The sequence below is a fragment of the Colletotrichum higginsianum genome, chromosome 3 (genome assembly GCF_001672515.1).
Source record: "Colletotrichum higginsianum IMI 349063 chromosome 3, whole genome shotgun sequence".
Taxonomy (NCBI): Eukaryota; Fungi; Ascomycota; class Sordariomycetes; order Glomerellales; family Glomerellaceae; genus Colletotrichum; species Colletotrichum higginsianum.
Genome location: NC_030956.1, coordinates 1817183 through 1829730, shown reverse-complemented (window position 1 = coordinate 1829730; position 12548 = coordinate 1817183). Strand labels below are relative to the sequence as shown.

General features: G+C 56.2%; 4 protein-coding genes across 4 annotated transcripts; 2 read left to right on the top strand and 2 right to left on the bottom strand.

The window, feature by feature from the left end:
• Positions 1-403: 403 nt before the first annotated feature.
• On the bottom strand, positions 404-1343 carry CH63R_04117 (Cytochrome c oxidase subunit Va; the record flags this gene model as incomplete). Its single annotated transcript, XM_018299092.1, has 4 exons — positions 404-525; positions 670-787; positions 879-924; positions 1141-1343. The coding sequence occupies 4 exons, from the start codon at positions 1341-1343 to the stop codon at positions 404-406; spliced, it is 489 nt and encodes a 162-aa protein (XP_018160338.1).
• A 2143-nt stretch (positions 1344-3486) lies between these two features.
• On the top strand, positions 3487-4681 carry CH63R_04116 (Elongation of fatty acids protein; the record flags this gene model as incomplete). The annotated part of the gene is made up of 4 exons (XM_018299091.1): positions 3487-3909; positions 3965-4034; positions 4088-4300; positions 4353-4681. The coding sequence occupies 4 exons, from the start codon at positions 3487-3489 to the stop codon at positions 4679-4681; spliced, it is 1035 nt and encodes a 344-aa protein (XP_018160337.1).
• A 1680-nt stretch (positions 4682-6361) lies between these two features.
• CH63R_04115 (Carboxylic ester hydrolase) lies at positions 6362-8228 on the top strand (the record flags this gene model as incomplete). The annotated part of the gene is made up of 2 exons (XM_018299090.1): positions 6362-7940; positions 8044-8228. The coding sequence occupies 2 exons, from the start codon at positions 6362-6364 to the stop codon at positions 8226-8228; spliced, it is 1764 nt and encodes a 587-aa protein (XP_018160336.1).
• Positions 8229-9658: 1430 nt separating this feature from the next.
• Positions 9659-10674, bottom strand: CH63R_04114 (GTP-binding protein; the record flags this gene model as incomplete). Its single annotated transcript, XM_018299089.1, has 3 exons — positions 9659-9757; positions 9813-9887; positions 9940-10674. The coding sequence occupies 3 exons, from the start codon at positions 10672-10674 to the stop codon at positions 9659-9661; spliced, it is 909 nt and encodes a 302-aa protein (XP_018160335.1).
• Between the last annotated feature and the right edge of the window lie 1874 nt (positions 10675-12548).

The following is a 12548-nucleotide window of genomic DNA, read 5'->3' as shown; positions in this document are numbered from 1 at the left end:
GCAGGTCCCAATATTTTCCCCACAGAATTGACTCAATTGCTTGATTCACATGATGCCCATTCATCAGCGTCGTTGATGGTCGTAGAACGTGTGGAGTTGGTCCAATGGCATTGGGAAGAGCGGTAAGATGGTACATGGGATTTGATTGAGATCACACTACCAGAAAACTCCCTCCCATTCTATCGACTTCACACAAGACACACGCGCGCGCGGCAAGCAGACTCTGTAGGGTTTGCTCTTCCCTTCTTTCCTCTTTCATTCCCCTGTAGAATATACAAGTTTGGTTCGTGGTTGATTCTGGCCCGGCCGGGACTCGCATCCCAGTCGTATCCAAGGACTCGAATCCGGTTAGACGGTCTGCCCTGCTTTGGATCTCCCCGGTCGTTATAGATCGCGAGAACGTTTAGTTCTTCTCCTCGGGGTAGATGTCCTCCTTCAGAGGGACGCCGAGCTCTTCCCTCAGGGACTTGAGCTCCTCGAGGTACTGCTCGTACTGACCCTTGTTCTCGACCTTGGCCTTAACGCCTGTAAGGGGGAGAAGTTGTTAGTTCATATCGCAGTCAATTGTGCATCGTTTTGGGTTGCATCATTTCGCGGCATGAAGCCAGGTTGCTCGGGCCTGCGAAACCGATGCATGGATGCAAACGGGGGGTGGGGGTGATGGCGTACCCTCGAAAATGCGGACGGCGGTAGCGAAGTCGTTGACACGACGGGCGGCCTTGAGGGCGGCGGCGACGACGGAGGGGGAGGGAACCAAGTCGTAGGCGAAGGCGTTGTTGAGGTTGCGCTGTTATGCGAGGGAAAAAAAGGAGTCAGCCTCGTTCCCATCAGACCACTTTTGTCGGAACTGGGTTCAGATCCCGAGGCCCGCTGCGTACCTGAAGCTCGAAAACGTCCTGGACGCCATCGAATTCCTTCTCGAATCTGTTGCCAAACATCAGCGATGCCAATTGTCAATCGGATTAATGGGCCGAGGGGTCTCAATGGCTTTGTCGCGCGGAAGGAAGGTGATGGTGGCATGATTGTCGGGTTCGGTTCTCTCCAGCCATCCCTATCTTCCCTGTCGTCTGCCCAAAGATACCGCCCCCCTCCGACCCCCGAACTCAACCGAGAATCTGGGGCAATTTTCCAACAACTCACCTCGCGCTGAACTCCTCAAAGGTCTCCTCGGCGTGGTCGCCGGAGCGGAGGCGGGAGCTGGTGCTGAAGGTGTTGGCGGCCGGGACACCCGCGATGGCGGGCAGGAGCATGCCGGAACGGGCGACGAGAGGCTGGCGGATGGGGTTCGCACGGAAGAGAGTGGTCGAGCCGCGAGCGGCAACGCGGAGGATGGAGGCAGACATTTTCGGAGACTGGCGAGATTCGATTACAAGAGGCGGGACTGCCGAAGGGGAGAAAGGGACCGATGCGGACGTTGGGTTGTTCGCGGGTGGGCTGTGTGACGTGGGAGAGGGTTTTTTTTATTTTTTTTGCGCGCGAAGCTATGGGCGTTTCGTTCGGGATTGAGTCGGATGATGGTGAGCGTTGTTAGGCACGAAAAAGGATTGGATTCTGCTAGATTTTGATTGGATGACTAAGCCTTAGCTCAACTAGAAGTGGTGTTGCGTTGGAAGGAGGATGAGAGGGAGCTGAGCTCCAGGCCGTACGAATTGAGATTGACTCAGACAGTATTGGCGGGGAGACAGCGTGTGAAAGCACAGTGCCTCAGTTGCTTCGCACGCAAGCCCATCATCAGGCCACACTGAATGGTTCCCCCCGAATCTGAAAGTGGTAATACCCATCCTATCATCTCTGACTGGTTCCCCAAGCCACGAACTTTTCAAGCTTGAAAGGTGTGGTGTGTGGTGTCTCTTCACTTCGCTCTGCGTGACAGCTCACCGGGACATGCCCCGTGGGGCTTGCCGGATGTGCATTTGGATTGGGGATAGATAAGCACATAAAGAATGTCCCAGCTGCGACCTCTCCCCGCGGACCGGAGATGGGAGGCGATCCAAGACTCAATTACACCGGTCTTCCGTCCCATCCTGCCACCACCACCACCGCACCCATTGAATGGTACCTTACATCAAATGACATGCTGCAGCTGGTTGACAGGTCGCTCGGCCTTCATCTCAAAGGGCAAAGTTGATTGGGGTGGGAGGGGAGAAGAAAACACGGGGCCGGGCCGGAACCAAGATGCCGGAGATTGTGACGGCATCCAAAACGTCCTGCGCTCTTTTGCATGGGAGGAGTTGTTCGGTTCGTCTCCAGGTCAATTGGCCGGGGCCGAGGCACGATTTTTCAACCGACCCTCTTCTCACATCGAGGCGGCGGGAACTGACTCTCGTCGCCCGCTGTCAGTGTTTGCAATTGGGCAACGTAGCCTAAACTTCCGAGATTGCAAGCTGCATCACGAACCTTGAGGTACCGGGTACCTGCGGCCGTGACGGTTGTTTTGGGGCTAGGCCGGGTTGGCAGTGGGTTGGCCCGACCTGCCAACTCGACCTTGTCCAAGGCTCCTCCAGCGGTCCAGCGCAAGACCAGAAAGACTCAACGGCGTCATTTTGCAGCACGCAGAGGCAGTGTTGTCCTCTCTCTAATTAGATGTCAGGCCGCAGGCACTGAGGCATACAGCCAACAGCATAACGCCCAGCCGGAGATTCTATCCAGACACATGAGCGTAGCCCCAATTGGTAGGTAATTAGGTAGCTTGGATTGGGAGGCCGCTACTCCCTGTAAATACATAGGTACTAAGGCTTCCCCGGGTTCTTTACAGCGGCATGGCGGCCGATGACATAGAAAAGACAGGGTCACGTGCAGAGCACACTGTGCCATTTGTGCCTTGGAACCTTGAACAGCGGCCAAGTGCCCAAATGAGCATTGGCCCAGGCACCGCTTCTGATTGGCCGCACTAAGGCCTGACAGCGAATCACATGCTGCACGATCAAATGAGGGCCGCGAAAATGGCGGCGCAACCAAGTACAGGGTACCTGGACCTTCTCGATAGGAATTTTCCCCTTTTGACAGTTCAACAACTTTTCGCATCGCTGCTACCATCGGCCCTCCCGTCCTTCCTTCCTCCTCCTCATAAACCGACTCGTGTGCCGTGGCGTTTGACGGTATCTTGTTGTCTGATCACCTCCTCCTCCGTCTCCTCCCTTCCTCTTACTCTCCAGACCGACTCTTGTCACCGGGTGTCCCGCGGCGTGTCGAGTGTTTGCTGCAACTTGTCTCTTTTTTCTTTTCTCGTTGCTTCTCGTCACTCCTTAGGCTCTGCCTCTTTTTGGGTCGTGTCGATCGACGCTCTGCCGCCGCGCCGCGTGCATTGCTCAACGCCTACCCCATCTGCCATCAGAAGATCTGCATCTTCCGCGTCGAGTCCACCAGGGCAACTCGCATCGAGACGCACGGTTACAACCAAAGTTATTGTCGGAAATCTTCGCAAGGAGACCGTCGCGCCAGCTCCTCAACCTCGTTCACTCCAACTCGAAGAGAACTACTCTCAAGATGGCGACCCAAGCCCCCTCCTCCTTCTACGAGCAATTGCCTCTGCCAACCCTCGACCGTCCCTTTGGCATCCACCTATGGCCTTTGCTCGACAAGGTCTGGACCCCCATCGTCGGCTACCCGGTGAGCGAGTTCAGGTTCGTGCCTGGCGTCACGCCCATGTCCACGATCAAGCAGGCCGGCATCTTCGTCATCATCTACTACACCATCATCTTTGGCGGTCGCGAGTGGATGCGCAACCGTGAGCCCTACAAGCTCAAGGGTCTCTTCCTCGCCCACAACCTGTTCCTCACCCTCATCAGCGCCGGTCTTCTCGCCCTCTACATTGAGGAGCTCCTGCCGACCGTTGTGCGCGGAGGCATCTTCCATGCCATCTGTGACGCCGAGGGCGGTTGGACCCAGCCCCTCGTTGTCCTCTATTACGTGAGCCCACTAGTATTCGCACTGCTTTCCGCAACTGACTGACCGACCGCCCCAGATGACCTACTTGACCAAATACCTCGAGTTGCTGGACACCGTGTTCCTCTTCCTCAAGAAGAAGCCCCTGAGTATGCCAAAGACCATCTTGGCGGTGTGAAACTCGACACTAACAAACCCGCAGCGTTTCTCCACTGCTACCACCACGGCGCGACTGCTCTCCTCTGCTACACCCAGCTGATTGGCTCTACTGCCGTCTCGTGGGTTCCCATCACCCTCAACCTCGGCGTCCACGTCGTCATGTACTGGTACTACTTCCAGAGCGCGCGCGGCGTCCGCATCTGGTGGAAGGAGTGGGTCACTCGTTTCCAGATCATCCAGTTCATCATCGATCTCGGTAGGTCCCAAACAACAGTCCAAAGTCCCTGGACGCATGCTGACAGCTAAAGGCTTCGTTTACTTCGCCTCCTACACCTATTTCACCTCGACCTATTTCCCCTGGATGCCCAATGCCGGCAAGTGTGCCGGTGAGGAGTTTGCTGCTTTTGCTGGTATCGGCATCCTCAGCTCCTACCTTGTCCTCTTCATCTCCTTCTACCTTGCGACCTACAAGAAGGGCGGCAAGTCGCAGACCCGCAAGTCTCTCCGCCGCATGAGCCAAGCTCCCCTTCCCGATCCCCACAACGTTGCCTCGGCCGTCGCTGCCCACTCCAACGGCAACGCCAAGGCCAGCGGAGTCAAGGCCAACGGCTCTGCGCCCCGATCTCGCAAGGCGTAAGACTATGGCATATCGGATGCCATCCGCGGTGTGGAATGTATATATGCGAATGACCGTACAGGCATTTGGGGGTTTCTGTTCCGGAAATCTGGACGGCTTACACGTTTGGATCTGGAGAGAAAATTATTCTTGGCTTGAAGGCATGCCCCGGCCGCGCACCGATGGCGACCGTTGGAGGCGCGCGCGGCTCTTTTTTCACAACTGTGTATTACTGCATCGTTCTCGCACGGCTGGCGAGGAACGCTTTGAAAACCAAAAAGGAGGTCTGCTGTGGTGAGCAGCAAGCTCGTAGTTGGACGTGTATGACGATTTGGGAGGCTGACGACGCTTGTATGTTTGTGTGCCTTTGGCGAACTCGGGGTTGGCTTCGGTCGGTGGGTATCATTTGCAATGGACGAAACGACCCCCGGGTGGTCAGCAAGTGCCGCGCTTCCACCCGGGAGGAAACGCACCTAGAACAGTTGTAATTTCTCTTGTGTTTCTTGTGTTATAGATGGAGCGGTTGTCGCCTCGACTTGGAGGCCGGCGCCGCCGCTTGATACTAATACTTTTTACTGCGATGCAGTCAACCTGCTCTTGGTCGGTGACAAGTCGACGGACTCGCAGGCATCCATCCAGCTACCCTTCGAGCAGGGCTGTGGTCAACCCCGGCCACACGGCAGTCCTCAATGGTACGTTGCATTTTCCCGTTCCACCCCCCCCCCCCCCCCCCCCAAATGATGAGTAACTCGCGTTATACCCAGCTCACTCAGACGCACAATTTGTGCGGGTGCTGAGAACACGTTTGATCACATCTGATTCATGGGCGATTCCAAATGTTTAGAGGAAAATCATTGGGACGATATGTGGCTAACTATCCTCAGGGTGTTGCTTGCCGAGCTTGGCGAAGTTCGACGTTCGACGACCGGACGTGGAGGTTATTAAGTAGAGGGAATACGATGACTTTGAGCATACCGCTCCAGTGTCTATGCACGCCGCGATGTGAATTTTGACGGCTTTGTGGACATGGAAGAATGAGACTAGCCTCAGACGCAGGTCTTCCGGCTCGAGGACCAGATCGCTGGAAGGGGCATGCATGTCATCATCCGTTCGAGACGTAATGAATCTCCTTTGGATCTACATGCAACTCATCGTGTTCGTTCGGCTGGAGATACTCAGCCCCCAAGTTCAACTTCAACGCACCCACCATTCCAACATCGCTCCCAAACCGACTTCGTGGGCCGTCTTCCCGCATGAACACCAACCAATGGAGGCTTGCGCAATTTACCCGGTTCGCACCCTTGGTGTTGAATTCAGCTTCCGGACTGGTGGGATTCACACGCGAGACTCCTACATGCAAGAGAACAAGCTATATGCATGCAACCCCGCGCTTTCGGTATGGCATCCAATGCGTCTGCGGGCACGCCCTAACCCAAACATCTCGAACGCCATGATCCTCTGCGCCATTTCATGACGCCACGGCGCGCAGTGATGCCAAGTTTTCATGAAGTATTGAACAGTCTGACAAGGTCTGTTGTAGGATTTACCCGGTCGATGGTTTGAAAGCTATGTTTTACCTCGCATGTCTGTCCATCTGTGTGGCCGCCATGGTCAATCTCTATAAAGATGATCCGAAGTCCACGTTGAGTGAAGACACAGCCTTTTTCCAACCCTCTTCTGAAGCGCCAATCCAAGAACACAATGGTGCTCCTTGTCAGCCTCGTCCTGTTCCTGTTCACGCTGCTCGCGAGAGCGGCATGCTCTCCCACAGCCCCAACAGCCAGAACGCTCAACGGAACCTACGAAGGCCGTCATCTTCCCGAGTTTGGCCAAGACCTATTTCTCGGCATCCCGTACGCCCTCAGCCCCCGTCTCCGTAACCCCGTACCCCTGACCGAGTCCTGGACCGGCGTCCGCGATGCCACTCGCTATACCATTGCCTGCTATGCCGATTCCTACAAAGGTGTTCTGGAAGCTGTTGGTGCCACTCTCGGCGAGGACTGCCTGAACCTGAACATTGTCCGGCCTGCTGGAACGACCCCGTCCTCGAAGCTCCCCGTTGTTGTATGGATACACGGCGGCAGCTTCACCGGTGGCTCCGGTGTAGACGGGAACACCAATACATCCTACGTCATCCGAAACTCGGTCGAGAACGGCACCCCGATCATCGCCATCACCATCAACTACCGTCTCGGCTTCTTCGGCTTCCCGGGTGGTTACCAAGCCGCCGCGGAGGGCGTCACGAACCTCGGCCTCAAAGACCAACGGCAGGCCCTGCGCTGGATCAAAGAGAACATCGCGGCTTTTGGCGGCGACCCGAGCAAGGTCACACTATGGGGCCAGTCCGCCGGCGCCATTTCCATCGGCCACCAGATCCTCGCATATGGCGGCAAGGGCGCCGAGGAGCTGTTCAGAGGAGGCATCCTCGTAAGCGGCAGCGCAGGCTTCATCACGAACATGCTGTTCCCTACGCACCCCAACATCCTGAAGTCGTACAATGATGTCCTGAACGCGACGGGCTGCGCCGATGCGGATCACACCTTGGACTGCATCCGCGAGGCTCCCGCGGAAGTAATTTTGGGCGCCGCCAGATCAGCCCCGGTTCCCGCCTGGTGGCCGAGTATCGACGGAGATTTCATCCAGAAGCCCCCCACGTGGCAAATGCTCGAGGGCGACATCGCCCCCGTGTCCGTCATCGTCGGCGCCAACAATGACGAGGGCCTGCTGTCGGTCAACTCGATTGCCCCCGGCCTAGAAACCGAGGCCGAGGCCGCGTTCGTTCTCCAAGCCAGCTTCCCCGCCGCGAGGCCTTCGACCATCCAGGAGCTCCTGGCCGCGTACCCCGTCAACGGCCCCAACCCGCCCTACTCGCTGCCCGTCAGCCCCGATCCGGCCGACGACGTCTTCTGCGCCGCCCTGCGCGACGCCAACATGACCTGCGGCGCGCAGTATCGCAGGGTGGCCGCCATCTTCGGCGACTACGCGCAGGTCAGTGGCCGGCGGCTGACGGCGCGCGAATGGGCCCGGGCCGGGATCCCCGCCTACAGCTACCGCTTCGACACGAACCCGACCGACATACCCATCGTCAAGAACGCCCTCGCGCCCGGGTTCTCGACGCACTCGTCTGAGTACTCGTACTTCTTCAACTTCCCGCCCGACTACTACATGCACGGGCTGAACCCGCCCGTGCGCAACGTGTCGTCGCACCTGACGCTCTCGAGAAACATCGTGGACAAGTTCATCGCGTACATCGCCACGGGCGACCCGAACTCGTTCAAAGGTATGTCTTTGTCCCCGTGTCATGCGCCGCCACGCGGAGCGATTGTCCCTTTCCCGGCTGTCCTGACGGATGCCCGCTAACCCCCTCCTCCTCGACCGAACAGTCCCCGAAGTGCCCGAGTGGCCGCAATACTCCGTCTCGGAGCCGGCGAACATGGCGTTCAACGCCACCTTCGCCGACAACACAATCTACACGCGCGTCGAGGCGGACACTTGGCGCGAGGAGGGCCTGGAGCTGTGGAACAAGTACGCCGTCGAGCTCAGCTTCAATGGCAACTGGCGTCCGTGATCGGTTGATTGCTCTGGGGGTCGTCAGTCAGCGCTTGACTTGAATCGTCATTGTCTTCCAAATGTGGACACGTTGGCGGTTGTCAAAGTCCGTTCATGCCGGGTTGCATTCCTGCGGACGGCCTCACAAAGTGAGAGTTAATCATCGTATCAACAGTTGGCTCTTCGGATCCTTTCGTAATGTGAAATATCTGCGAACTCACCGAAGCATCGGGTCTGTTTCCCGCCATGCTCTGTCTACCATGCCCTGAAGTGAAAACGTAGAGAAGCAAATGAGCAACTTCGTCATGGGATGTTTGCTAGAGTGCCCGTCACGAATTACCTCGTGGCTGGGGTCAGTCAAACGTTGTTGCAAGAGCACGTAAGAGGCTAAAGGAATGTTTCTCTCAACCGGCATCTGGAATTCGTTCCATGGCCCGCCTTGGTTATGAAGGCTCCCACAGTGTTCATTACATACTCCGTCTCCATCGTTTCGTGCCTTCAGCAGGCCACCGTCTCTATTCCCTTGCTGAGGGAAATGGTAATGCATGAGAAATAAAATGCAGAGAGAAAATAGAAAGGCTCAAAAATAAAAGACGCGCATGGGTGGATTACTTGTTACATAGTTCTTGTCTCCTGCTTTCTTGTATCAGGTGCCTCTCCTTCTCTCACAGAGACCCACGAATGAACAACAACTGGGTGGCGGTTAGTTGATTTAGTGGTGTCAAGAAAAACAAAACAAGCAGAAAAAAAGGAAAATGAGGTTGGAAAAAGCAAGTTTTGCTGCCCAAAATCTCTCTCTGAAACAGTTTGGAAGCGGCCGTTACGCCTAGAAACAAGACGGTAGCCTCCACTCGTTACTCTTTCCCCACTGCGAGAAGGAATCGAGAGATTGAGGAAGTCAAGGAGGCCCCGTCAGACCCATGGCCCTAAAATGCATCTTGTCCCACCTCCAACCAAACCGCCGGTTCCCTACCAATCTTGAGAAAAAAAATTTGAAGAGGTGTGCAACGCCGTTTGCAATCAGAGAGTGGGAGAGTAGTGTGTGTGTGTGTTTGTGTGTATGGTTTGGTCGGTGCGCGATGACCAGACTGGTGACATGAAAGCGCTACGATGGAGCCCGCAAGGCCATGTTGGTGACAAATGAAAAGGAAACGAGTCGAATTGTTTTGAAGGCTTGAACTGAGCCCGGGAAGTAGAGCAGATGTGGTGCTCTGTGCAATCTGATGGTCTCACACTCGAGGCTTGCGCAGTGGCTATTGCCGACCGATGCCGAGACGAGGGGACTTCAGTAGCTCGGCCGATAAGATCAGCTGGATATCGAAGGTCGTAAGTACGTAATGGGTCATGATCCATTGAGCGTGGGCGACAGCCGAGTTGGATTTGGTTGACGCGAAAGCATCGCTTTAAGAGCCAAGACGGTGTGACTTGTACGAGATCGACGAGTGGTACTCAGCAGGACTGGTACAGCAATAGCGGCTCTCCCACGTTTTCGATTTCGGGAATCGTGCACTTCAGGTCGAAAGCTTTGGACAGCACAATCTTGAAGATCTATAACGGGTCAGCCCGTGGTCGAGCCGCAACTACAGGTACTCGGTAGACTCACCTTTTGCACGTTGATACTATGGCTCGTGCTGGAGAAGATCAACGCAGCGCGCATTGCCTTTGCGAACCGGCGGGCCTAGTAGAGTCAGTTATCCGAAGGGGACGAGGCAGGCTTTCATTCGACCAACCTGGTTTGAGATTTCCTCTTGGTCCTCCCTTGGGAAGTTGACGAAATGGTCGTACTTGGTGCCCACGAGGATAGGAATGGCCGTCTTGTTGAAGCCCCTGCCCTGCCGATACCACTCCTTGATGCTGTTGAGCGTGCTCTTCCGCGTCAGATCGAACATGAAGAGGATGGCGACAGCGTCGTTACAGACTAGGGGCAGCATGTTGACAAATTCGCGCTGGCCACCCAAGTCCCAGATGGAAAAGGTAATCTCGGTATTCCGGATCGAAATGGTCTTCTCCATAAAGTTGACGCCCAGTGTCTGGATATAGTCTTCGTCCCAACTGCCCTCGACGTACTTGACCATCAAACTCGTCTTGCCGATTTGCGCATCCCCCACCATGCCGACCTTGATTACGACGTGGTTGCGACCGTTACTGGCGGCAGCCTCTGCGCCGGCACTGCTGCGCGAAGCATGGTCGGCGTAGCTTTGTTGCGCGCCGGCGCCGGACAGACCAGAGGCAGGCCTCGAGATGGGAGGGGCGTTCATAGGCAGAGGCGGTGTGTTATAGCGATCGGCTTGTTGGTCTTCGGACCGCGGGGATTGTGGGAGGCCCTGGTCGAGGGACTGGCTGGGTTGGGAGCGCTGCTTCTCCGAGTAGTCATAACCGTTGTTCTGAGCAACCTGCGGAGAGACATCAAAACCGCCGAGGGTGTCGTCTGGGTGAGGCGGGGCGGCAAGTTGGTCTTGCTCCATGGTGTCGACTGCGTCGTGGAACTGGGCCGGTGACCCCGCGGATAGTGTGGAGGAATCCAGCGTGGAGTTTCGCAGGCGCGGGACGACAGAGTCGGTCTCGAGCGAGGGGACGAAAAGACGACGATGCTGAACGCAGCCGCCTCGGAAATGACGAGGACAAATGGCAGTCGACGCCGAGTGGGAGGACGGACAGAGAGGGCCGGGGGGGAGTAAGCGGCAGGTTTCAGTTGAGGCCCGACGATAGCTTCATGGGCACTGCCACGGACGGCGTGGTATTCGATCGGGAACGGAGGCCTGTGTCGAAGTTCAGGTGTTCAGGCAGGTGAGTCTGTCATTAGTTAGGATTGGCGACGTAGACACAGCTCGCAGGAGGTGAAGCGTGAGGCAGGGCGGAGAGAATAAGTGTCAAAGATGTCTCGCCTAGCATCTCTCTCCACACACGGGGGCTAGAGGAGGAGGGAGAAAGTGAGGGACAGAGACGAGTGTGTGGCGCGGTACAAGGACCAGTACTCCATCCACACCACAGCGCAGTGCGGAAAAAGAGACGGGATTGGACGACGGGCTGAAGCAGGGGGTTGCCCGCCTCGAGCTGGAGTCGAACCTGGCAATGGCAAGAAAGGCGTTGTATTGGACGAAACGAACGTACCAGTAGTTGATCAACGGAGAGTTGCAGTGGTTTGGCTGGGACTAAGAGTGACCGGTTGTCGAGGCGGGTCTAGACAACGACGAAGACGAGGGCCTCGTCTGTCTTGTCGTTTGAGAACTGATCAGAGAGGATGAGGAGGGGAATGAAAAGCCAGGTAAGTGGTCTTCCGTGGACCGTAAGGCAAGACAAGGCGAGCGGACGGTCAGGTATCGACGAGTCGGGATGTCGACGAGATGCGGCGGTGCGGTGCGCAATGGCAGAACGAGGTCACGGTCATGGAATGTACCGAAACGGGCCAGGGCAGAATGGGGGGACGGGGATGGGGATGGATTAGCGGAGATGCAGCCAAGCAGCGTGCATGTCAATGTCAAGCGACAGGGCGGTCGAGAGTTGTGAATGTGCCAGGGGGATTGGATAAGACGGGGTCCAGGAGAGGTATTGTGGTGAGTGTAGTGCCTGTGCTTGTGCGACGACATGTGCCTGTGTTGTGTTGTGTTGTGTTGCGTTATGTTGTGTTATGTTGTGTTTGTGCAGCTCGCTGTGTATGTGTGTTTTGATGCTGGACGCGGGAAGAGAGGGGACGGAGGGGATGGGCCCGCCCTTCCCTCAGCGCAGCAGCATCTGTGCAACACAAGTGCAGCGTGGTTAGTGCCCGGCGGAATTTTAGTAAGGGACGCCAACGCAGGAAACGCAGGAAAGGCAGGGAAACGGCAAGTCAGGGCCTCTCTAGCCATAGCGCTTATGACAGATCGAGGGAGGTGCGACAGGGGGGAGAGAAACAGTGGCCAGTGAGAGGTCGTGGATGGGCCTTGGGACGCTGGGAGGGGACTGATGATTGACGATGACGCCAAAAATTCATAACTCGGCCACCGTTAGTGTGGGGAAAACGCGTCCGTCTCGCGTTTTGTAGCTATTGTGTAGTTTTAATGTTTGTTCTCACTGATGCAGCGGAGGGCCAGAGGCATACAGATACCATACCCTCCTTGCCTTCATTCAGGAGCCCCACGCAGCTCGCTCAACTCATTGGCGATTGCACTAAAATGGGCTTGAGTAATTATTGGCATTGGTACTATGACCTTCGAGGATTATGGATGCTAGGGGATGGGCCAGGCGGTATTTTATGGATGGATGGCCTGACAGCCTGCACTTGTGCTGCGTGCTGGTGTATTATTCTTTTGTTTTGTTTTCTTCCTCGTTTCTTTTCCCATTCTCCATCTTCGCCATTTCT